We start from the raw sequence: 26875 nt of genomic DNA, 5'->3' as shown, positions 1-26875 counted from the left end.
ATCCTTGATTTAGAGAAGCAGACCCGATTTCTGATTTGATCCTAGAATGTCCCTCTTTTCTTTAGGACGTCCCTAATTTTCATTGGAGAAATGTTGAAGGGTATGGATCTGAACACCGAAATGTCAGAAGGCAATCCTGCAGAACGAAGTCTTTAAACAAAATGTATGATATTTTATTATATTATTATATATGTTGGAAGCTGCCCAGAGTGGTTGGGGCAACCAAGCAAGATGTGGAGGGGACAAATAGTAAAATTATCATTATGGAATGGGCCATCCCTATTTTCATTGGAGAAATGTTGGAGGGTATGTGAATATAGGCAGTTACTCTGGAGGTCCTGGGATTTTCATTCCCTGTTTCAGGCAGAACTTGCTGATTCAGAAAAATTTAATGGAGAAGACTTTTCAGTTCCTCTTCCCCCACCCCACCTCAAAGTCAGCAGTGGAGCTAGCCGCTCAGACACCCAGCACATGCCATGCACCCAGGCGGCAGAGCGATCCGCGTAATTTCGTCTTCCTTTCTTCTACGTAACTTATACCTCACCCTCTCTTTCCCCTGCTCCTTTCACATTTCCTTCTTCCTGTTACAACTTTCCTCTCTCATCCCCTCCTTTGTTTCTCCTCTTTAAATACCCCATTATTAAAAATAACCAACATGAATATGAGATGGTATGTTGGATGTTGTTGGGGCCAGTAATGGTGTTGTCCGGGTGTATGTGGCAGCAAAGTTGGCATCTGGGTTTATTGCAGGCTCTGGTACCAATGTCCATGTTAAGTCAGGTGGTTGTCTTATTGTGGGTGAGGAGTTGTTTAAGATTGGGTGGCTTTCTGTAGGCAATGAAAGGTCTTCCTCCCAGAGCTCTCTTGAGCTGTCATTGTCTAGGAGAGGTTGTCAAAGAAGTGTAACGTCAAAGAAGTGACTCTCATTGACTACAGCCTGACAATAGTGCTATGTAGTGGCATTTGCCCTTATTGTTCATAGATTTTTCAGTGCGTGACAAATATTTATAAATATTGAATGCATGTACACCTGCCAAGCTCTCAAGGATCACTCATTCTGCCGTTGTTAATAATGACATACAAAATTGGGCGCAGAATAATTTATTGTGCTGTCTTCAGTACTAATTAACAACGCAACCAAGTTTCCCTGCATTAATCCTGAATTTGGATGAGAACATAAGAAGAGCCTTCTGGATCAGACCGATGGCTCCTCTAGCCCAGCTGGATCAGCCTCCTGTTCTCAGGGTGGCCAGCTAGAGGTCACAGGAACTAAGCACAAGAGCCCTCTCCCCTGCCCTGTGGTTTTCAGCAGCTGGTATCCAGAAGTGATGTGGTCTAAACCATTGAGCCTCTTGGGCTTGCTGATCAGAAGGTCAGCGGTTCGAATCCCAGCGATGGTGGTGAGCTCCCGTTGCTCGGTCCCAGCTCCTGCCAACCTAGCAGTTCGAAAGCACGTCAGTGCAAGTAGATAAATAGGTACCACTCCAGTGGGAAGGTAAGTGTCATTTCCGTGCTCTCTGGTTTCCGTCACGGTGTCCTGTTGCACCAGAAGCGGTTTAGTCATGCTGGCCACATGACCTGGAAAGCTGTCTGTGGACAAATGCCGGCTCCCTTGGCCTGAAAGCGAGATGAGTGCCGCAACCCCATAGCAGCCTTTGACTGGACTTAATCGTCCAGGGGTCCTTTACCTTTTACTGCCTTGGATTGTGGAGGGAGAACATAGAGAGGAGTATCCCACCAGATCCACTGCCTGTTTTAATTTGGAAAAGGCTGTAGGTCCCTTGGAGTTAAACCATGGCGACACCCTGAGAAGGTAATCCTTTTTGTGCTACCAGATAGGCAATCCGGTATAAAATCTGTGCTGACTTGGTTCTGTTTTTGCTAGCCATGAGTCCCAACCCTGACAAAGAGTAAATGGAAATCTTACTCTGGCTTTGGAGGTTCTGCATGGAATTGCCTACAGAGCTCTGGGGAAGGACCTACTTTTGTGGAAGAGAGTGCACTTTGCATGCATAAGGTCTCAGTTGCACCCAGTGCTTGTTCAGATGTTTGCTTGTCCCATTGCTCTCCCACAGGAATGCCTGATATTTACTGCTGAATGGGAGCAAACGCCAATCAGGTTTAATGTGGTTTGATATTTGTTCTGATGTGGTCTTAAAGAGCGGGCTTTCCAAGGGAAAGGGGGGGGGACAAACTGGAAAGCATGGAACAAGTAGAAATCTGCATGGACTCATGCTTTCTAGGCATGAGCCCCTCTTGGTAGCAATAGATCCCTGTGTAGGAGCTGCTCCTAAGGAGGGAAAATAATACTGGACTAAATGGACCAATTGTCTGATAGAGTAAAATATAATTTAGTGTCTTCAAATATTTCAAAAACTACCTTTGTAGCCCTAAGGGCCTCTTGCTGCTGTAATTGATATCTTGGTCCCTTGCTCCCTGCACTCCCCAGCTGAATTCAGCATCAGTACCAAACCCCGTGCTTGTGTGTTGCCATAGCAACGGTTGTCTTAGAAGATGCTATACAATGCACTGTTGCTGTGAAACAGTATGTTTTGCACACTGCCACACTTATGACTCTGAACCAAAAACAAACCCTTATGTTGCACTAAGAACGAATCACAACAATACAAACACAACACGTAGGCAGAGAATATATAATAGAATAATGATAGCATTACAAGTGTAGGAATGAACCAAACAAAGTTCATATGTACAATATAACAGAGTGGTAGTGAGGATCGTCAAGCCGTGTGTTCAAAACAGATATCTAAGGACAGTCTCACGATAGTCTTTCAAAAGTTTCAACAGAAGGTGTCTCAAAAGCCTCAAAAGGACAGTGTCTCTGAAATGATACTACTGTTTTGTAATAGTCTTCATCAGCTGGAAATAAGATACAAGGCATACAACCAATGAATGATAACAAAACTGAGCTACCTGCATACACATTGTATAATAAAGCAGAATATGCAAAGCAGAATATAAATGGGAGTATATTTTTTAAAAGGTTACATACGGAGGAATAGTATTAAATGTTTCATTTCAATATTGCTGCACGCATGATTTCTTGCATGTTTAAACCATTTAATACTATTCCTCCGTATGTAACCTTTTAAAAATATATTCTGTTTTGTATTGTTGTTGTTTAGTCGTTTAATCGTGTCCAACTCTTCGTGACCCCATGGACCAGAGCACGCCAGGCACTCCTGTTTTCTACTGCCTCCCGCAGTTTGGTCAGACTCATGTTAGTGGCTTTGAGAACACTGTCCAACTATCTCGTCCTCTGTTGTCCCCTTCTCCTTGTGCCCTCCATCTTTCCCAACATCAGGGTCTTTTCCAGGGAGTCTTCTCTTCTCATGAGGTGGCCAAAGTATTGGAGCCTCAGCTTCAGGATCTGTCCTTCCAGTGAGCACTCGGGGCTGATTTCCTTCAGAATGGATAGGTTTGATCTTCTTGCAGTCCATGGGACTCTCAAGAGTCTCCTCCAGCACCATAATTCAAAAGCATCAATCCTTCGGCGATCAGCCTTCTTTATGGTCCAGCTCTCACTTCCATACATCACTACTGGGAAAACCATAGCTTTAACTATACGGACCTTTGTAGGCAAGGTGATGTCTCTGCTTTTTAAGATGCTGTCTAGGTTTGTCATTGCTTTTCTCCCAAGAAGCAGGCGTCTTTTAATTTCGTGACTGCTGTCACCATCTGCAGTGATCATGGAACCCATGTTTTGTATTATTTTGCTTTATTATACAATGTGTCGCTCAGTTTTGTTACAACTCCACTTACGACTCCAGCAACAAGAGATGGAAACTGGAGTAACATGCAGTGGAAGATACCACTAAGGGAAAGCCTTGCTACACACACAGAAAGCAAAACCAAACCCGCTTAATGTGCTTCAGTGTGTCCACACTGGAGTAACATGCCAATTGCTGTTGGTTAATTTCTTCTTCTTCTAGAGCAGGCATGTCAAACATGCGGCCCTCCATATGTTTTGGCCTACAACTCCCATGATCCCTAGCTAGCAGGACCAGTGGTTGGGGAAGATGGGAATTGTAGTCCAAAACATCTGGAGGGCCGCAAGTTTGACATGCCTGTTCTAGAGGATTATCTGCAGATAGGGAAAATCTGATTCAATGTTGGGAGGACACGGGGGCTGCCATTTTGATGAGGACAACATTGTGTGGGTGATATGAAAAGCATGCACACCAGAAGTGCATCTAATCCACTCTAAGCTGCTGTGTGCGACCCATAAGACAGGGTGCTGAATTTCTTTGTTTGAATTCCTTGTGTGTGTGTTTATCTATGGTTTTTATACTGCAGTTTTGGCACTTTCATGCAGTATTTTTGTTCTAATGACATTGTTTGCTCTTTTATGTTGTATGATGCTTACAAATTATTTACATTTTATTAAGACGTTTATAAATGCTTTTAAACAAATAAGTAATTATTAAATTCTGTGGGTGCTTCCAGGGGGAGGTCCCCCCTCCCCACTAATTATTAGAGAATGCTGAGAAGAACTTTCCCTCCGAAAGCACTCACAGAAAGAAGAGTCTGGGGAGGCAGCAGTAAGAGAAAGAGGAACTTAGAGATGCAAATCTTGGTTCCAACGGAACACAAACATTCATGCCTCATCAGAATCTCTTTCTGCTGGATCAGATCTGTACCTACGTCTTTACAGAAAGCAACGGAAAGACACAGAGAACGGCCCTGCCGAGCTTAGGTGACAAACTGTGAGTCCTTCCAGGTGGTTTTTTCTCTCTTATCATACATGCATACATACATTGTTCTTTTGCTCTGCAGCATTCATATGATGTCCTTGGCACTAGAATCAGTCCAACTAGGCATCACTCTTTGGGAATTTAACAAGAGCTGCAAAAATGTTATTAGCTGCTCAATGGAGAACTCTGGAATTGCTTACACTGTAAGAATAGCAAGATAAAGTGGGTATCGAGCTTGCTGAGAAAGTAAGATCAAAAGTCAGAACAGTTTGAAAGTTCATGGTCACCAGTTCTAGGAAAAGTAAATAAAACTTAGTGTTCTTTGAAGGATTTTCATTTTTAAAAAAGATAAATAAGATTTGAAAAAACATTATATGACTAAATATAATTTTGGGGAGAGAGAAACAAGAATAAGAAATATTAGGCTGTACACACACACACACACACACACACACACACACACACACACACACACTATTAGTTTTAATTATTACTTTATTGTTTTCTTGTTTTTGTGTATGCATTTATATTTAGAATAAAATACTTTTTAGAAATCCTGTTGCCAGTAACCCATTTGTAGAAAGGTCCTGCCCATTTTGATTCTCTCCAATCTTAAATTCAGTTCTCCACAGTTCTGCAGCAATTTGTTGTCTTTTTTATTTAAAAAAATCCTCAGTATTTTAGTGTGAAATTTGTCCAACAAAGACATTTTTGAATTCAGTAATGTACACATTTTTTCAGGCAATTTCTCCCAGCACACTGCATTTTTGATATGTTATTGTCATGAATATAAATACAGTTGTGCTTAAGAATACTTCCCCCATATATATGCATTTTTATTTTTTTATTGAAATTCCAGGCCCATACAATAATCAAAATTAACACAATTTGGTCAAAAAATGATCTAACTCATTTTGAGGCAGCTCCCTATATTTCCTAAATTATTTAGAGGGGCACCTGAAGCTTTTCTATCAGGACTTATAGGACAGGAGATTGTGAAAGAAGATCAAGTATTATTTATGTATGCGACAACCGCGGCTAGGACTTTGTTAGCCCAAAAATGGAAAACTCAGGAGTTACCGACGATTGAAGAATGGCAGACAAAAATGATGGACTATGCGGAACTAGCAAGACTGACTAGCAGGATCCGAAACCAGGGAGAGTCAAAGTTCCAAAAGGATTGGAGTAAATTTGTGGACTATATGGAGAAGAACTGTAGAAGTTTGAAGACACTTGCAGGACTGAAATATATCCTACGAATTGACTTTAGATAGAAGGAATAAAGAAACTGCAAACAGGAATGGACAAAAAAAAAAAAAAAACCCGACTGGGGGGGAGGGAGGGAAGTCAAAGCTCGGCAGAGCAAAGAAAATTGTAATAATTGATAAGATGTTTAGAAGAAGAATTTTGTGTTTATTATGTTTATGTGATGTTGTGTTTGTTGTTGTTTGTTTTGTTATTGTTTAAATGTGTTTAATTGGAAAATTTAATAAAATGTCTTTTAAAAAATTATTTAGAGGGGCATTTTCAGGCAGGGTAAATGATGATTGAGCCTCTTCTTTTTACTTGACTCTTAAACACACACACACACACACACACACACACACACACACACACGGTGGTGGGGAGAGAGAGAGGACACTGCTAGTTGGAAGGGGATGTCAATTTCTCCAGGTGTTGCAAGCAGTGCCAGTGAGCCCAGTCAGTCCTCAACTCTGGCAACTATGGGCACAGAGCCCATAGCTTCACCTGTCTTCTTTGCGGCTCCATTGCTTAGGCCCTGCCACACACACACACACAGAGAGAGGAGAAGCTGTTGCCGATTCTATTAATGCTGGAGACAAGTGCCTCCTCCTGCATGGGGCAGTGGGTGCACACTGACAGTATTTTTGTCACTCCCTGGGACTGTGCCCTTGGCGGGGGTCAACCTTACCAATGGCTAGGTATCTAGCTCAGGTGATCACTCCAGCACACGCCTGCCATTGTGCCTCCTCTTTTCTTTTTTTCTTTGCTTGCCAGTAGGTCTAGACCAAAGGTTCTCAAAGGTGTGGCCTGGTGCTCTTTGAGTTTATTACGCATTGATTTCATAAAGCCCAATGCACTGCTTGACTGTAAAACAAATGAATAAAATTCGACACCCTCCCCCCACAAAGCAGCCACAAAGCAGTAAAGAGACCCCTGACCATTAGGTCCAGTCGCGGATGACTCTGGGGTTGTAGTGCTCATCTCGCTTTACTGGCCAAGGAGCCGGTGTTTGTCCACAGACAGCTTCCGGGTGATGTGGCCAGCATGACTAAGTTGCTTCTGATGAACCAGAGCAGCGCACAGAAATGCCGTTTACTTTCCCGCTGGGAAACAATTTGACGTGCTTTCAAACTGCTAGGTAGGCAGGAGCTGGGACCGAGCAACAGGAGCTCACCCCGTCACAGGGATTCGAACCGCCGACCTTCTGACTGGCAAGTGGTTTAACCCACAGCGCACCCATTTCCCTGTAGAATAGTCTACCACTTTTTTTGAAAACATTAGAAGTCATGCATAAAAATTCTCCTCCCATGTGCTCCCACCTGTTTTCTCCCCCCCCCATCATTCAGAAAACTCACATTTTCATACGTACATACATTTGTATGCTGTCTTTCCACAGTTCAAACCATGCTCAAGGTGGCTTGCAACATGAAAAAATGCTGTTACCTGCTACCCCAATCTCTGCTGAACAGAGGCAAGATTCCAGGGGTCTTGTCACTTAACCAGGATTTGTGTTTTGTTTGAATGAGACACTGTGGAGTCTCTGTAGCGTCTTTAAGAAATGTGGATGACACATATTTATACCTGAGGATTGATGGAGGGAGAGCAGAGCATTACACCCCAAGTATGTTTCTTGTTGCTCCCCTCATAGCTTCAGCAAACTTGGGTCGAGAGCAGAAGCTCATCACGCAGCCCATTCTCTTCACGCAGCCTCTCCCACACAGGAATTTCTCCCCGCCTTCCGCCAAAGCTCTATTTTAAAAGGACACATTTATTTTCTGCGGTCGGTCGCAGGGCATTCTTTCCCTGGCAACCTCCCCCCTCTTAGATTACATCATTGAACACTGAAATCTTAAACCTAGTTTTTATCTCAGTACTGGCACCTTTCTTTCCCAAATGTTGAAATGTGGCACTTACTTCCTTAACAACTTCATGGTGAGTACCGGCACCTTTTCCCCCTAAAAAAAGAGCACTGGTTGTAAACAATAAATGAAACATACGGTAGAAAATGCAGAACCCAATCGAGCAATTTCCATATAAATAACAAGATCTAAAATAAAGATACAAAAAACCATCAGCCGCTTTTTTTTTTGCGTTTTGAAATTTTTATTGAAGTTTAGTCCAAAAACAAACATACCAAATTTTTAAGACAAATATTACAATAAATCCAAAAAAGCTTAACTCAACTGATAATTAATCTTCAAACACAAAGATAACAAAATCATTTATACTATTATTGTGATGTTGACTTCCCATCGCCTCCCGTAGTGCTTCTCATCTTTTTTTGCAAAGTACATACTTTCCTCTTCATCTTCTTATAATTTCTTTTGTACCACAATGAATCCAATCATACCCATAACTCTTATAATCTCTAATACAAAGCCGGTCATTCTATGGCTGCCATGGATAATACGTTATAATTATTTTTCTCTTGTATATATCTCTTAAACACATCCCATTTTTGTGCAAATGACTGTTTGGTGGTTCCCCTTAGATTGTCTGTTAGTTGGGCTAAGTTTACCATATCTGACAATTTATTTTGCCACTCATTAATGGTTGGGACAGTGTCCCCTTTCCACCTGCCCGCAATTAGCAGCCGAGCGGCTGCTGAGGCATATAAAAAAATCTCCTTATACTTAACCGGTATATCCTTGTTCAGAATTCCCAACAAAAAAGCTTCTGGCTTTTTTTGAAAGTTTAGCCTAATTTTTTTTTCAATTCTTCATATACTGCATTCCAAAATTCTTTAATCATCCGACATCTCCACCACATATGCATCAGCCGCTTTCGACCAGGATAGTCCCGTATCAAGAATTGCCAGTGTCCCTGTGAATAAGGAACTGGGATATATGTACCCATAAATAAGCTTGGGACAAGTTCACTACCAGGGGGCTGTCTCTGCTTGCTATTGTATTTACCGGTAGCGCCACACTTGGTTTTTTCATGCTCCAAATTGTACAGCCCAGCCACGAGGAGACTTTCTCCTACAAGATGACCTGGTATCATGTCTGGTCCAAAGCTTCATTATTATTATTATTATTTGCATGATGCCCTCATGATTAAGGAACAGGGTCTGCACTCCAAAATAAGCTTTGGATCATCACAGAAAACAATGCTTTGCGGTAGAGCCACTCAAGGGGAATCTGAAAGTATTTTGGGTGACCCAAAAGTTATTCTGGGGGTAAAAAGGTAAAGGTAAAGGGACCCCTGACCATTAGGTCCAGTCGTGACCGACTCTGGGGTTGCGCGCTCATCTCGCATTATTGGCCGAGGGAGCCGGCGTATAGCTTCCAGGTCATGTGGCCAGCATGACAAAGCCGCTTCTGGCAAACCAGAGCAGCACATGGAAACGCCGTTTACCTTCCCGCTGTAGCGGTTCCTATTTATCTACTTGCATTTTGATGTGCTTTCGAACTGCTAGGTTGGCAGGAGCTGGGACCAAGCAACGGGAGCTCACCCCGTCACAGGGATTCGAACCGCTGACCTTCTGATCAGCAAGCCCTAGGCTCAGTGGTTTAACCACAGGGCCACCTGGGTACAGAAATATATAAACTTTATTCAGAGTTCTGATGCAGTGTCAAATAGGGAATTGGATCCAGGAACCCCCTTCAGTCTCCAGTTGTAGCAGTGCACAAATTTAATTAATAAAAAACAATAGAAGTAGCAAATTATCTTTTTCCCGTCACAGAAATAAATGTGATCTTTCTAGTTGTGGTGGTAGTGAGAGTGGTCTGTTTCTTTAAGAGGTACTGTATGTGGTCTGGGTGTGGCTCTTTCTATACCTGTGTGCAAACTAGCCAGAACGTTACTATTGCCTGAGTGATAAGTCCTGGCTGCTATGCCGAGTTGTTGAGCGGTAATTCATGAATCAATATTGTTATTTGAGTTCTCCTGCTTCCTTGTATGACGGCAGACCCGTTGCAAGGTTTCCTCACACAGTGAGTACCCTTCCAAATCCCACCGGATACTGGTTGGTATCAATTGTCTTGGGAGATGATGGGGGACTGTGCCTTGTGGGGATATTACAGTGGGAGATAAAGCTGCTGCTAAAAGCATAGATTCAGGGGTCAATGGAACAGTTGGCAACCCTATGCCCAACTGCATCGAGTCATACTAAAAACTCTTTTAAGAATCCCCCCCCCACAGGAAACAAGTGGGTTGGAAATGGCTTTGAAGCAAAAAATGCAGCCAGTTTGGGTTAGGAAAAATGATTTTAAAAATACTTTATTATTCTGCAAGGGAAACTAATACCATTATTATTCCTGATAAGAATTTTGGCAGCACTCCCTGTACAGCTTTTACCGTACAGTTTTCACTAGCAAGTACATGCTTGCTCACTATTGTTAGCTGCCTCTGCTGATTACCCTTGACCCTAAATCAGATTTCTTCAGAAATGCTTGGAATGTAGTTTAATTTTTATGCTTTCAAATGGTTCTGTTTCCACTAGGTAGCTTTCAGGAGAAGCTGGCAGGATAGGGTGGAGTTGCAGAACTTTGCTACGGTTTTCCTGAATGGGGTTTACCTGAAGTGTGTTGGAGCTGGGCAGGGGGGTGAGGGCTGCACAGGCACATTGGCAGAGGTTCCTGCTGGTGTGTCCACTCAGCCCCAGGTAAAGGTAAAGGGACCCCTGTGTTGGGCAAAATATGCACCAACCGAGTGGCAACAGCGGCAGGGTCGACGAAATAACAAAGTCGTCTTCAGTATCTTTGCTTGCTTTTATTTACAATTATATACAACACACTCCTCTACTCCATTCCTCCCATTTCACAATACATCACCACCACCATGAACCATTTGGGTAGCTTAAATACAGAATTCAAAATAGTCAATTACCCAATCACATTACAGTGAGCAAACTCTATCTTCAATTATTCAAATTAGCAAAAGCTCACAGGTGTGCTATCATTCAGATCAGGGCTACAAACACACATCTTTGTGTAGCACCATTGACCACATTAGTCTTAAAGGAAAAACCTAACACCCTGACCATTAAGTCCAGTTGTGACCAACTCTGGGGTTGCGGTGCTCATCTCGCGTTATTGGCCGAGGGAGCTGGCGTACAGCTTCTGGGTCATGTGGCCAGCATGACAAAGCCACTTCTGGCGAACCAGAGCAGCCCACGGAAACACCGTTTACTTTCCCGCCGGAGTGGTATCTATTTATCTACTTGCACGTTGACGTGCCTTTGAACTGCTAGGTTGGCAGGAGCTGGGGCTGAACAATGGGAGCTCACCCCGTCGCGGGGTTTCGAACCGCCAGCCTTCCGATTGGCAAGCCCAAGGCTCAGTGGTTTGGACCACAGTGCCACCCACGTCCCTATGCAAAAGGAAACATGATTACAAACAGGGCCGTCTTAAGCACATCCAGTGCCGTGGTGCAAAGGTCCCTCCGACGCCCCCTCCCTTTCCCAAAATTTAGCCTGGGGCGGAGGGCGCCGTTGGGGCTGCCTGACTACAGCCTGCTGCTGACTCTCTCGCTGCTGCCCAGTTTCTCAAAAACAAGTCATGCCAGATGAATCTCATTTCTTTTCTTTTTTTATTGAGTTACAAGCTTGGTGGATCAGGGGAATGCTGTGGATATAGTGTATTTAGATTTCAGTAAAGTTTTTGACACAGTCCCCCTTGATATTCTTGTGAGGAAGCTGGTAAAATGTGGGCTCTTTAACTGTTAGGTGGATTTGTAGCTGGTTGACTGATCAAACCCAAAGAGTACTCATGAATGGTTCCTCGTCTTCCTGGGGCAAAGCGTCAAGTGGGGTGCTGCAGGGTTCTGTCCTGGGCCTGTTGTTGTCCAACATCATTATCCAACTTGGATGAAGCAAATGAGGGGATGCTCATCAAATTTGCAGGTGGCACCAAACTGGGAGGGGTAGCTAAGTGTTTTTTTTGGGGGGGGGGAATCACTTCATAATCATGATCAGCAATTTATGTTGCCTTTTCATATTTATTTCACTCCTTATTTATTAATTAATCATGTTATTAATTCATCTGGTTTGTTTGTTTGCTTGCAGCTCATTTTGGTTTTCCTTCAAGTTCAAAACTCTGTAGTGAGTAGACGATGCGGAAAGTGCCTACCTGCATACTGAAATTAATCAAGTTGGCTTCAAAGTACAAACTCTGGGCGGTGTGCATCATCATCTTTAAGTTCATGTCCTTCATCTCTATCATGTTCTACTGGAGAATCGCCCAGGATGCCCAAGACAAGAGACAGCACTACAGTTTGCCTACAGAGGTTAAGTGTCCTCCTCTTCTCACTCCTTCATCCAGATGGCCTCCTTCATCACACAAAGACATATATTTTGTAGAAACTTCGGAACGAACTAATCCAAACTTCCTGTTTATGTGTTCTGTTGAATCAGCAGCCAGGGTTCACCCTGAGTCCAGAATCATTGTTCTTATGAAGGGTTTATCAAGCTACAATAAGACTTTGCCCAAACATGTGGCCTTCTCCTTGCTTAGCTGTTTCCCCAACATTGAATTCAAACATCTGGACTTGATTGACCTTTTCTCTAACACCCCCCTCGCTGACTGGTATTCACTGGCTCAGAAGAGGTGGGAACCTTATTTCTTGCCCATCCTTTCCGATGCATGCCGAATCTCCATCATGTGGAAACTTGGTGGCATCTATTTAGACACAGACTTCATAGTCCTCAAGAACTTAAATAACCTCACCAATGTGCTTGGTATGCAGTCCAAATATGTACTTAATGGTGCCTTTCTCTCGTTTGAACCCAAACACAAGTTTATAGAGCTTTGCATGCGGGACTTTGTGGTGGACTACAACCGCTGGATCTGGGGGCACCAGGGCCCACAGCTCTTTACACGCATTTTTAAGAGGTGGTGCTCTATCCGTAGCCTCCGAAGCAGCAAAAGCTGTAAGGGTGTTACTGTTGTCCCACAAGATGCCTTTTATCCCATTCGCTGGCAGGATTGGAGGAAGTATTTTGAAGCAATTAATGCTTCAGAACTTCCCACACTGTTTAGAAACACTTATGCAGTGCATGTCTGGAATAAGAAAAGTCAAGGGGCACAACTTGCGATCACCTCTAAAACCTTACTAGCTCAGCTGCAATCCCACTTTTGCCCTTCCACATCCAGGCTCATGAAGGTCTCATTCTGAAGGGGCAGGGCCTAGCAGCAGCCTGCTGTTGATACAAACGCAAATCAGCCAAGCTGTTCAGCCCATAGTTGCCAAGTCTCCCGCTGAAAAATGCGGGATCAGCAGTGGCGCGGCACCGGAAGTTGCATAGAAGCAATTTTCGGGGCCGCTCTGGCCATGTGGCCATGCCACCAAGATGGCCGCCTGGGCATGCGTAGAAGCGACTTCCTGTGCATGTCCGGACTTCCGGTGCCGCACTACCCAGGACCCAAAATGGAGCCTCCCTGGCAGATAGGAAATCCGGGGGATTTCCGGGATATTTTTCAATCCGGGCTGCCAGCGGGAAAAGGCTTTAAAAACAGGTTGTTGTTTTTTCTCCTGGAGCCGTCGACTGCTTCCCAGGAATGACTGCTTCAGCCGTGTTCAAGGTAAGGTTACCTCCTACCTGGCCCATCCCCCCGGCAACGCCTCCCCGAGCTGGATTGGACAGGTAACTGCATGGGCGGAGATCACCAGTATCCAGTCTGGGAAGGCAGTGCCGGCCTCCAAACTTCCAGGGCTGCCCCAGGGATCCCAGGGGGCTGCGCGCGACTGCGCAAAATGCACCTCCCCTTTTATGTGGGGAACGGTCATTCTGACCATAAAACAAACATCCATATTTTCTAAAAAGAAGGGCTAGGTGCCGCAGGATATGACCCTGAAACCCAGGGCCGTCTTAAGCATATCCGGTGCTGTGGTGCAAAGATCCCTCTGCCACCCCCCCTTTCCTAGAGTTGTCAACCTTTCTTAAGGGGGGGGGACCCCAAAGTTGTTGACCTTTTTTTAGGAAAGGTTTCCCAGGGTTCTTGACCTATTTTTTTAGGGAGCTGACACCACACTTACACATTATCTCTAACAAGCCCTTAGAACAAATGAAAATAAAATGAAATAAAATGAAAAGGCAGAAGAAGAAAATCTAATGAAGTCCACAATTTCAAAGCAAGACTCATTCAAGACTCAGCAGTTCTTCTAACTCATCCTCATGATTCAGATCACCACATATCAAAAAGTTAAAGCAATCACCAGGTTGTTATTCTTTAAATAAATTAATAAAGACACAGAGAATGAAGTTCCCGGCCAATTTGTGTTTAAGTACAAAGCTGACGTTTTCAAATATTGTGGGGGGTGGGGGTGGGGTGGGTGTAAAGCAGTGACATCCTGAACCTACAAAGGACCCAAAACGTGGGTCACAAAGGCTGCAGCCCTAACTGCACTTACCCGAGAGTAAGCCCTGCTGAATCTTACTTCTGAGTAGACCAGTAGGACTGCATCAAGAAACACAGTTGGGAATTAGGGCTTGCTGTTTTATCGTCTCAGCCAGAGGAAAATGTAATATTGGAGATTAGGGAGAAAGGAATATGAATAGACTGGGGGGAGGGGGCTGACGAGAGACCAAAAACCACAGGTAGGAAGACAAGGCACACTTTCTGGGGAGCAAGTCTCACACACAGTTGCTTGGGGCAAGGACCGCAGAGGGACCATAGTTGGGTTGTGCATGCGTTTTTCTTCTTCAGAAAAACGTAGAATTGGAAGGGACCCTGTGGGTCATCTAGCCCAACCCTCTGCAGTGCTTTTTAGCTTGCATTGATCTCAAAAACCTTCAGTGCCTTTTTTTTTTTAGTTGGATAGGCAATTAACAGGCTTGTTTCACAGATGTGGGAGAAGGAGAGATGCTGGCTTGGTTTGGTTTGCCTTTGTTCTAGTTTTTAAAGGTAAATGTAAAGGGACCCCTGACCATTAGGTCCAGTCGTGACCGACTCTGGGGTTGCGCGCTCATCTCGCATTATTGGCCGAGGGAGCCGGCGTATAGCTTCCAAGTCATGTGGCCAGCATGACAAAGCCGCTTCTGGCAAACCAGAGCAGCACATGGAAACGCCGTTTACCTTCCCGCTGTAGGGGTTCCTATTTATCTACTTGCATTTTGACGTGCTTTCGAACTGCTAGGTTGGCAGGAGCTGGGACTGAGCAACGGGAGCTCACCCCGTCACAGGGATTCGAACCGCCGACCTTCTGATCAGCAAGCCCTAGGCTCAGTGGTTTAACCACAGCGCCACCTGATTACCATAGTTTCAGGCTGTGAGCTGCCCTGATATCTATGGGTGGAGGGTACTACTACTATTACTAGCTACTGACCAGCTGCTGGAATGAATGGGGTTGGTGCTAAATGGTCTGGCTTGCTTTACAACCCCTAGGGACCTTGTTGGTGGGGTGGGGGTGGGGCGGAGAAGGAGCCCACCCCAGAAGAAGAAGAAGAAGAAGAAGAAGAAGAAGAAGAAGAAGAAGAAGAAGAAGAAGAAGAAGAAGAAAGTGAAGGGAGGAGGCTTCCCTTCCCTGGGATAGAGTTGCCCATAACTTTAAACACAGGGCACGATTCTAGGGAGAGAGAGAGGAACCAGGGCAGCAGCTGCTGCTACTCAGGCTCGATGGCAAGAAAGACAGTCACGGGGATAGGAATAAACACAAACCAAATATCAACCGTGAAATTCCCTGAAACGAGAAGTAATAATAGAGCTTAACTGAAAATAATAATAACCACTTAAACAAATGAATATAAAAAACCACTAGGGCAAAACTAAACGGTGCAAAAATAACTTGAGTAATAATCAAACTCAACAGGATGCTGGCTACAAACCTTGTTTCACTGTGATTAACAGTTTCCTCAGAAGGAAACAGAAAGATACTAGACTCTAAATGACCAAAGTTCAAAGATAAAGGATTAAAAAAACCCAGCGAAAGAAAAGCTTATGATAATTTTAATTGGATTTAAAGGAAAGCCAATAACATTCCAGTAATAAAGGGTTAAATACCCAAATGTAAAAGCTCTAATTCTGCATCCTCAAAAAGGTTTGGAAACCTAAAATGCAGAAAGCAAGGATGGATTCAAATTAAGCTATACAGTATTAGCTTTTAAAAGAATTCAAAAACTGGACTGTACAAGCTCCTGTGATCTAATTGTTACTGGTGTTTGGCAAAGTCTACTGGAAGGCTTTCTCAATCGCAGGTTTATATACTAATTGGTAACTAATTCTTAAAGGGACATGCCATAATATTCAACACATGGGTGGGGCCGGAAATTATTTTTGAGGAAGGAAAATTAAATACAAAGATATGGCATATGATTATAGAACAAACTTACAAAAAGGGACTAAAATCAATGCAAGCGTTGAGGCCTGATGGGGCCAAAGAGCCAAATCTAAAGATCCAGTACATTTCTTTCTGTAATAATTTCTTTTGCAAGATCTCCATGTTTGCCTCAGTAGTGTAGAGCCACTTTAACTAAAATGTATTAATTGGAAATTGATTGGCACTTTGATAATTGTATAATTTGGGAATTAATTGTTATTGTTATAATCCGGCTATTATTGGGGGTATATTGGAAAACTAATTTTAAAAGTTGTTTTAAAAAAATAAATAAGGATACCTTTTTTCAAGCTGAGGACCACACACGGGTTTATGATCAACCGTCCCTAGGCCACATGTCAAACTGGGTATGGCTGAGAGGCAAAAGCTTAAAAGTGGCCATGGTGAAAACTGCATTTCTCAAGATGTTTGCTTTTCGAAATATTTTTTATATCATTCAGTCTAATAAAAAAAATTAAGGGCAAATTTTGGGAGGGTCATGGCAAAGAAGGGTTCACACACAAAAAAAGGCATTGCAGAAGAGAACCTATAGGAGAAGCCATTAAAAGATTTAAAAAATAAAAAAATATATACATTCACTTACTTATTTAATTATTTTGGATGACAAGTTTTGGCTGTGGCTGCGGGGGGTAGAGCCCATGGGCGTAGGCAGGGGGGGCAGGAGGGGGCAGCTGCCCCCCCCCTAGAAGCAAAAAATTATTGTATTTTACAGACCATAACCAGCACTTTTCCCCTCCAAAAACTGAAGTGGAAAGGGCTTTGCTTTAGGGAGAGCAGCTCTCCACTTGCTGGGGGGGGGGGGCAGGAACACAGCTGTAACAAAAACACATCAAATAAATAAAGTAAAGTGGCTACCAGTACTTAAGCAGTTAAGACAATGGAGCAGAAAATCCCTTCAGGCAAGGTTTGATAGCTGACCAATTCACCCTATTGTTCTTCAGTGGTAGTTGTTAATGAGCATTCAGGGATCGCATTAAGAGTTCTATTGGCGATTTAATGAGGGTGCATTGACTAAGGTGGCTCTGCAAGGCTAAAAGGAAGTGAATAAGAAAAGGGGGGGGCTGTAGCTTTTGATAGACACAGTGATGTTTATAAAAAGCAGAGGTGTTCCAGTCTGCCCCTCCTCCTGCATCTGTATACTGTAAATCAGGGGTGGCCACCTCCCAAGAGACTCTGATCTATTCACAGTGTTAAAAACTGGGAGTGATCTACCCCCTTTTTGGGGGTTCAGGTCAAAGCTGTTGAGTTTTTTTAAGGAAGGGAAGCCCTGTTTTTTTGAGTTTAGGTCAAACTTGTTGAGCTTCTTTTAGGAGGAAGGGAGGCCCATTTTTGTTTAGGGCTTCAGGTCATAGTTCAGCTTTTTTTAGGGAGGAGGAAAATTTTGGGTGAGCTTTTTTTAGGGGTGCCAGTGATCTAGCAGTGATCTACCACAGATATCCAGTGATCTACTGGTAGATCACAGTCTACCTGTTGGACGTGCCTACTGTAAATCAAGCAGAGAGAAAGCTGCTTGCAAGGCTCCTGTACAGGCGTACCAGTATCTTCCTCTTGCTGCAGAGTTCCAGCATCACAGCGTCACCCAGAGGCACCCACAAATGTGAGTTATCCCTCTCTCTATTTCTTCCTTCCTTCCCGCCCTCTTCCGTCCTTAATAAAATACGGGGGGGGGGGCAGATAAGCCCCACATAGAAAGCCCATCAACATGGGGGGGTGTGACTCTTTAAAATACAGTATTTACCAGTAATTGGGGGGGGGCACCTAGGCCTCTAGGAGTTGGCTGCTATGCCTAGGACAATTCAAGAAAGCAGATTGATGCATATACTATGGTAATATATCAATAGAATCATGGAATTGTAGTTGGAAGGGACCACAAGGGTCATCTAGTCCAACCCCCTGCAATGCAGGATCTTTTTCCCAAGGTGGGGCTTGAACCCACGACATGGTTGAAATATTATGCTGATATGCAGCAACACCTCGGAGCTGTCGTGACTGCAGCCGTGCCTTCCCTCGCCCTCATCCGCCCTGCCACCCCCTCTCGCCTGCCCGACCCTCCCGTCCTCTTACTGCAGAGTTCCAGCATCACAGCATCACCCAGAGGCACCCACAAATATGAGTTATCCCTCTCTCTATTTCTTCCTTCCTTCCCTCTTCCATCCTTAATGAAATACGGGGGGGGGGGGGGCAGAAAAGCCCCACATAGAAAGCCCATCAACATGGGTGTGTGTGTGACTCTTTAAAATACAGTACAGTCGTACCTCGGGTTGCGAACACCTCGGGTTACGAACAACCCGGGTTACGAACTTCGCAAACCCGGAAGTATTTTCACCGTGCACGCGTGCGCAGAAGCGCCGCATGCCTTTGCGCATGCGCAAAGCGCAAAAATAGCGGAAATAGCGCTTTGCGCATGCGCAAAGCGGCGGTTCGGGCCCTTTTCGGGTTACGAACTTTTCGGGTTACGAACTGCGACCCGGAACGGATCGCGTTCGTAACCCGAGGTACCACTGTATTTACCAGTAATTGGGGGGGGGAGATGCGCCTAGGCCTCTAGGAGTTGGCTGCTATGCCTAGGAGTAGGACAATTCAAGAAAGCAGAATGATGCCGCCACAATATCATCAGGCCAGCTGGCCCTGTAGCCCCGCCCACATTCCCACTTCGGGGCCCCGCCCCTGAACGACCATGGCTTGCCCTCCCCCTAGTTTTGATCCTGGCTACGCCCCTGGTAGAGCCATAAAATGCCCGCCCTGGAGTCCAAGAAACATCATACATACATCACAGAAGGGGTGTGGCCCAAGGTGTGGACCATTAGGTCCAGTTGTGACTGACTCTGGGGTTGCGGCGCTCATCTCGCTTTACTGGCTGAGGGAGCCGGCGTACAGTTTCCGGGTCATGTGGCCAGCATGACTAAGCTGCTTCTGGTGAACCAGAGCAGCGCACGGAAATGCCATTTACCTTCCCGCCGGAGCGGTCCCTATTTATCTACTTGCACTTTGATGTTCTTTTGAACTGCTACGTAGGTTGGCAGGAGCTGGGACCGAGCAATGGAAGCTCACCCCATCACGGGGATTCAAACCGCCGACCTTCTGATCGACAAGCCCTAGGCTCTGTGGTTTAACCCATAGCGCCACCCGCATGCATGCACACCCCGTGGTTCAACACCACCCCCTTAATACATCAGAGAAGGGGCGGAAATCTGGGTATGTTGTTTCTTCCTCTCTGCCAGGTTACCTGACTGGATTACCTGGGCATCCTGGCCACTCTTTTGTTATGATAACTACTCAATTCCTGAATCCAGGTCACAGGTCACAGGATCGCACCCTATTCATATATTAAGTGCGCCCTTAAGAAAGGATTTGTGAAAGAGACAATGGGGAGATTTCCCATTTCCTTCGACCTTGCAGAGAAATATTTGAGGTCATTTTGTGAGAGAGACTTTTCTGTGGGTTTCAGACATGTGGTTTACATATTTGTATGTGAAACAAAATTTAAAAAATCCTTCCAGTAGCACCTCAGAGACCAACTAAGTTTGTCCCTGGTATGAGCTTTCGTGTGCATCCACACTTCTTAAGATATTTGTTATGTGTTTGCTTGGTACATTTATGAACATCTGTTTTATATATATAAGACCTTAAAATTCTCACAACAGCAGTGAGCCCTCCCTAGGGAGCAAGGCCCATCCTAAGACGGAGATCAAACGGGACAAGACAATGTTTTGGGGTTTAAAATTAGCCACAGCTTTACCGATTCCAGATGTAGGTAGGATTTGGTTTAGGGCGTGTATCCCTCCCAGCCTCCTGCTGGAGGGCTGAAACTTGGCAGGGCTGATCTTGGGATTTGTGTGTCCATCACAAGACACAGGTCTGCACGGATGGCCCTCCCATTCTGCTGGAGGAAGCTCCATGGCCCACCTGCTGCTCGCCTTGGCTTTTGGACAGGCATTTCCAACTAGACCCCCTCCAATGGGGTACCCTTGTGATCACATTGTTCTGAGGTGGGGGTGAGGTGGTATCCTGCCAGATGTTAGAGTCATAGCTGCCAACCCTCCCTTTTTTTGCGGGAAACTCCCTTATTCCAAGCCACAGCTGTCAACTTTCCCTTTTTTGCTGGAAATTCCCTTATTCCAGTGCCGTTTCCCACTGCTATCCTGGATTGTTAGATATACCGTAGACTGTTCCCGGGACAGGTGAGGCTGCTGATCCCTTATTTTCAAATCTGAAAGTTGACAGCTATGGTTAGAGTGACTAAGGGATTTCACCTAATGCCTTATCCTTTTTATGATTTTCAGTTTCAATAATAATTTCACAATCATTTTAACCTCTCAAAACTCAACTTCTCTCCCCCTCTTTCTGCGACCCCTTATTTTTTTATATTTATTAAATTAAGTTAATCTGGAACTGCAGATTATTACAATAATCCTGCCAATCTTCTTATCTGTTTATAGTTTATTTGTAAATATTCATCAAAACATTTCCATTCTTTTGTAAAAAGTTTGTTGTCTTGATTTCTTATTCTTCGAGTAAGTTTCACCAATTCTGCATATTCCATAAGTTTTTGTATCCATTCTTCTTTCCTTGGGACGACTTCTTCTTCTTTCCATTTTTCACCCAATGCCTTATCCATCAATGTTGTTACTATTGCTATGGGGAAGGCAAGACGTGCAAACGAGGCCAATCTGTTTGGAGGCAAAGTCCTTTCCACACGACCAGTTGGGGGATTTCCCAACTGCTGGCCACCTGGTCAGACATTGCTCCCTTGGGGGCTGAGTTGAAGCCTGACATGGCCGGCCGCAACTCCTGTCTACTCTGGAACTGGGTACGCGGCCATTTCCCTGCGGTTTATAAACCTTGCTCCATGCACATTTAGACTGTGTGCCTCTCTTTCAGTTATACACTCTAACAGGCAGATAAAGCATGTTTAAGCCTGAGTGGCATTGCTGAAATCTGTCTTGGGTAAGCGTTTCCTGCAAGCTGTACTGGGAAGTGTTCTCAGATAAAATGCAGGTGTACTGACCGCACGCACAACAGGGTAGCAGGAGTAAAATGTGGAATGAAGAGCTGGCTTCCTGGAGGTGGGGTTTCCATATCTGATTTGGCAGTGTTCAAGAAGCTGCCTTACAATGCCGCCAGAGTCTTAGAATCTGCGCTCAAACCAATAACAAACTAAGTTGGTCTCTAAGGTGCTACTGGAAGGAATTTTTTTATTTTGTTTTGACTACGGCAGACCAACACGGCTACCTACTTGTAGTGGTTGTTACTGAGAATGAGCAAGGTTTGAATGCATGGTCAGCGGAATGTTAAATCTATGCCTACATAAAATGTTGTGTAACGTTCTGCATGGGAGAAGAATTTCCGGGTGGAAACCATGCTGAATATTCTAAACCTGAAGACAGGCCTGTTTAGCGAAGCTTTTTAAAGGTTTAACATTTTACTATGTTTTTATATACGCTAGAAGCCGCCCAGAGTGGCTGGGGCAACCCAGTCAGTTACTCAGATGGGTGGGGTACAAATAATGTATTATTATTATTATTATTATTATTATTATTATTATTATTATTATTAACCGGGCATCCCCCCCTTCAAATGACACTGCAGCAGAGATGGGAAAATGAACCACAGCAAAACGGTTTTTAAAAGAAGGGGAACATTAAGGGGATTGGGGAAAACATTCCAGCTCTTCTTTTGGTACAAAAATTCAGTGAATCAAGTGTGAGGGTTATTTGCTAAAAACTGTTGCTCTTGTTCTTTCCTTTTGAGTTGATGAGGAAAACAGTTTGGCTGGCTGGCAGCTCCTTTCCAAGCTGTTTGCAATCATTGCGGTCAGGAAACAACTTTGGAAAAAGAGCAGATTCTTTTGCATTTGACTTCCTTTTATCATGCTTACTTTCTTCTATACTTCATAAATACATAAAACTCCTCCAGAAAGTGGTCACTCTTTCCTACACAATTATATAATAATAATAATAATAATAATAATAATAATAATAATAATAATCTAATATTTATACCCCGCCCATCTGGCTGGGTTTCCCCAGCCACTCTGGGCGGCTTCCAACAGAAAAATAAAACACAATAATCTATTAAACATTAAAAGCCTCCCTGAACAGGGCTGCCTTCAGATGTCTTCTAAAAGTCTGGTAGTTGTTTTCCTCTTTGACATCTGTTGGGAGGGCGTTCCACAGGGCAGGCGCCACCACCGAGAAGGCCCTGCAACTTGGCATCTCGCAACGAGGGAACCGCCAGAAGGCCCTCGGTGCTGGACCTCAGTGTCCGGGCAGAACGATGGAGGTGGAGACGCTCCTTCAGGTATTATTATTTACTGTAGTTAAAGTCCTTTCCATGGTTTATGGCAACAGGCAGGTATCGTATATTCCGGCATATAAGACGACTGGGTGTATAAGACGACCCCCAACTTTTCCAGTTAAAATATAGAGTTTGGGATATACTCGCCTTATAAGAAATACGACCCGGTGTATAAGACGACCCCCGACTTTTGAGAAGATCTTCCTGGGTTAAAAAGTAGTCTTATACGCAGGAATATACAGCTCAGGCTGGATATGAAAGCCATGTTGAGGGAATGACTCCAAACATGGGATCCCTCCTTTCAGTGGCATGGAAGGTATTATTACAGCACTGTGGTTTAGGCAGGGGCAGATATTCTCAAAGAAAAGTGAGAAAACCTTTTAATATCAGTGCTGTCATGCCTTCAAATTCTAATGTTTTGGGTGAACAGTCACTATTGCCATTTCCAGACAAATTGCCTTTGACAAATAGTACGTTGAGCCAAGGAAAACACTATCCATTTCCCACTTTCAAATGTTTACGAGAAGGAAAATACTATTGTTTGTGGCCTTATCTTTTCAATGTGCTTTAGAAAGTTTGTTTTCTGCTTTGAATCAAGAGATCTGGAAGCAGCTGGTGCAGATCTGCCTAACTTGTGACCCACTAAGTCAAAAGCAGCCGCGCCTGGTAGCTAAATAAACCTGTTTTGGTTCGTGACAATACATGGCTGGAAAGCTGCGATTATAGCTACTATCAAAAGACAAAAGACATATCAAAACAATGTCTTTATTTTGACTAGTCAATGTTGCATATGAAAGCTTTTTTGTTGTACAGAGCACTTCCTCCGGGTGGATTTTTTTTAAAAAAGAAGTTAAAAGGAAAAAAATAATCTACTCTTGCCAGTAGATTGAGGCTGCACGCACACAGCCATTTGGAGGACAAAAATGTACCCAATATGGAATCGTCTATGCTCATCCCTGACATTCCACACTTTCAATCTAGATTGATTCTAGATCCTGCTGTCCTCAAGGGTGGGAGAAGTTACTTGATACACATTGGAAACCTTTCCCTTTTCCTGTAAGTGGTCTGCCTCCACTGGTTCTAGAAATCGTGTCCTCATCACGGAGGGCACGTGTTGTGGTGAGATCCCCAAGACTGACTTCACTGTCTGTGTGGGTGGGAGCGGTTGGATAGCCACAACTACCCGATTAGGTCCCTCGGTTGCTGGGGTAATTCTGGCCAATGGGGTTGAGAGAATTTGCAGCCGGGGGACCTATTTATGCCATGGCATGTTGCGATGTGCCTTCGGGGAGCGACCGCTTCGGCATGCGGCCGCCTCCGCGGAACGGATTGCGGTCGCAAACCAAGGTACCACTGTAATAATTCGGTAAGAAAAGTATCAATTTTGATGCTTTGTCATTTTTTGTAGAAGATCAACAATTTTGAATTTTAGTTCTTTAAGAAACTGGGGCATATGCCATCTGGACCTTGTGACTTGTTAATTTTAATATATCAATGTGGGATAAACGGGTAACTAAAGCTTAGCAGAAACGACCAAGCCTTGCTGTTGTAACTGCTTGCATTGCAAAGAAAGAGGAAACTTGAGGTAATAAGCCAAGTTAAGAAATTGCTCAGAGTAGCCAAAAGATAATGCCTTATAAGGTACTAGGAAGGTTTGTAGATCACTCGGAACCACGAGGGAAAATAGAGAACAGTTCAAAAACTATTGTGCATGCTTAAATAGGCTATGAATATTAGTCAAATTGCCCCTGGAGGAGCTAGAGCGAATCAGTGTGATCATGGGATCATTTTGAAAATATTTTGAAAAAAAGAACAAATTCCTATGCCCCACAAATAACCCAGAGATCTTTGATGTGAAGTATCTTTGATGTGAACAAGACGGGGCCCTCCCTCTTTACAGCACAAGCTGGGGAGAATAGCACTGTCTTGAGAATAAGCAACCTTTGGTTTTGCCTGATCTCGCTGTCCGACTCTGTCTTCTCAGTGAGCAATTGATTCCCTCTGGGGAAGAACCCTGGGGCAAATTTGTCCAACAACCAATCAGCCTGAGCACTTCATTTGTAATCAGAACATCACTCTCATTATTGAATTCATTTCTCATTAGGCGATTCTCCCAGTGCACACAGAGTACTGTGACCTGTGGGAGACGTTATTGCTACTCTCCATTTCTGCACCTGCCTTGCTTTCTTCAGTCACATGGACACACGTTTGGCTTGCCTGATGCCTCTTAGACACTGTTGATGTTGGGGAGGGACTTTTGAGAGGTGCAGGGGCTGCCACTGGAGTGAGAACTGAACATCTCCCATAAATGAATGGAACATCTCATGCAAGCACTTTGGTTCCTGCCCAGTCCTTATCAACAGAGCTAGCTCACTCATCTACTGCCCATCAATTGTGCAGGAATCAGCAGATGGCCACTCAAATCGTGCATGTGGGAACTGGTCTGCAGGTAAGGTAAAGGTGAAGTCATAGAGCATAGAGCTATAGAGTTGGAAGGGATCCTGCTACCTCCTTGTAGCAGGTAACAGCTAAAATCTATTTAACTACAGTATAAGAATCATATAGCATTCAGGGTTCTCAAACTACCAGGGCTAGGATCTTGAGAATGCTGAGAAACTAGATTTCATTTTAATGAGAGTGAATTAGCTGCATACAGAGCAGCATTTGCTACTGAGTATTGGCTCAGCATAATGCGATGAAAAGTGGCTCTAAAGCTGACATTAACTGTGCCAAGTTCTGTTTATTATTCCCTGCCAAATAGAATCATAGAATCGTAGAGTTGGAAGAGACCACAAGGACCATCCAGTCCAACCCCCTGCCAAGCAGGAAACACCACCAAAGCATTCCTGACAGATGGCCTTCAAGCCTCTGCTTAAAGACCTCCAAAGAAGGAGACTGCACCACACTCCTTGGCAGCAAATTCCACTGTCGAACAGCTCTTACTGTCAGGAAGTTCTTCCTAATGTTTAGGTGGAATCTTCTTTCTTGTAGTTTGAATCCATTACTCCGTGTCCGCTTCTCTGGAGCAGCAGAAAACAACCTTTCTCCCTCCTCTATATGACATCCTTTTATATATTTGAACATGGCTATCATATCACCCCTTAACCTTCTCTTCTCCAGGCTAAACATGCCCAGCTCCCTAAGCCGTTCCTCATAAGGCATTGTTTCCAGGCCTTTGACCATTTTGGTTGCCCTCCTCTGGACACGTTCCAGCTTGTCAGTATCCTTCTTGAACTGTGGTGTCCAGAACTGGACACAGTACTCCAGGTGAGGTCTGACCAGAGCAGAATACAGTGGTACTACATATTACTTCCCTTGATCTAGATGCTATATGTACTCCTATTGATGCAGCCCAGAATTGCATTGGCTTTTTTAGCTGCTGCATCCCACTGTTGACGCATGTCAAGTTTGTGGTCTACCAGGACTCCTAGATCCTTTTCACATGTACTGCTCTCAAGCCAGGTGTCACCCATCCTGTATTTGTTCCTTTCGTTTTTTGTTTTTTTTGCCCAAGTGTAGTACTTTACTTTACATTTCTCCCTGTTAAAATTCAAAATAGGGTCACCTCATCCCAGTTTCCTCTATGGCATTGGTCTTCAGTTGGTGGGACAGAGCCAGAGCCCTCCCTAGTGTCCCTTGGAAAGGAGCTGTATCAGCACCCACTCTGTGCAATCACTTTACCTTGGTGCCACAGTGCCAGGACAGGAAGCTTCTCCTGTGCTGGATGTTGCCACGATAGGAGCATCGCATTGCCATACACATATAAGTCAGACACTCCATAGTCTGATAGGTGATTTTTTTGTGCCCCTCCCCCAGCCTGTGCCCTGAGCAGGGGCCGGTTTCACCAACCCCGAGACTTGCAATCTGGCCTAGGATGAGTTGCACAGCAGCATTACAGGCAAGTAAATGGTTAAGTAAAGGGACGCAGGTGGCACTGTGGTCTAAACCACTGAGCCTAGGGCTTGCCGATCAGAAGGTTGGCAGTTTGAATCCCCGAGACAGGGTGAGCTCCCGTTGTTCGGTCTCAGCTCCTGCCAACCTAGCAGTTCGAAAGCACATCAAAGTGCAAGTAGATAAATAGGTACCGCTCCGGCGGGAAGGTAAATGGCGTTTCCGTGCACTGCTCTGGTTTGCCCAAAGCGGCTTAATCATGCTGGCCACATGACCCGGAATCTGTCTGCAGACAAACACCGGCTCCCTTGGCCTATAGAGCAAGATGAGCGCTGCAACCCCAGAATTGTCCACGACTGGACTTAACGGTCCAGTTAAATGGTCCAGTTAAGTGGACTTTAACCATTTTTAAATGGTTAAAAGTTTGGGTCCCCAAATGCGCACTTCGATTA

The 26875-nt window shown here is 44.4% G+C and overlaps 1 protein-coding gene across 15 annotated transcripts in view; it reads left to right on the top strand.

Annotated features, from left to right (window-relative positions):
• A4GALT (alpha 1,4-galactosyltransferase (P blood group)) overlaps positions 1-16853 on the top strand; it is a 41728-nt gene extending 24875 nt beyond the window's left edge. For 7 of the 15 annotated variants that reach the window (XM_035137893.2, XM_035137887.2, XM_035137892.2 and 4 more), the window contains 2 exons: positions 66-163; positions 11968-16853. In XM_035137893.2, coding sequence (XP_034993784.1) covers positions 12015-13076 — 1062 coding nt within the window. In that variant the 5' untranslated portion in view covers positions 66-163; positions 11968-12014 and the 3' untranslated portion in view covers positions 13077-16853. Of the gene's footprint in view, positions 1-65; positions 164-3428; positions 4728-9389; positions 9928-11967 lie in introns of those variants that run through there. The other 8 variants (XM_060275143.1, XM_035137899.2, XM_035137891.2 and 5 more) reach the window with 4 other exon arrangements.
• The last annotated feature ends 10022 nt before the right edge of the window (positions 16854-26875 follow it).

The sequence above is a fragment of the Zootoca vivipara genome, chromosome 5 (genome assembly GCF_963506605.1).
Source record: "Zootoca vivipara chromosome 5, rZooViv1.1, whole genome shotgun sequence".
Classification (NCBI taxonomy): domain Eukaryota; kingdom Metazoa; phylum Chordata; class Lepidosauria; order Squamata; family Lacertidae; genus Zootoca; species Zootoca vivipara.
Note: the sequence above shows the minus strand (reverse complement) of the source record. Positions and strands in the feature narration are given on the sequence as shown.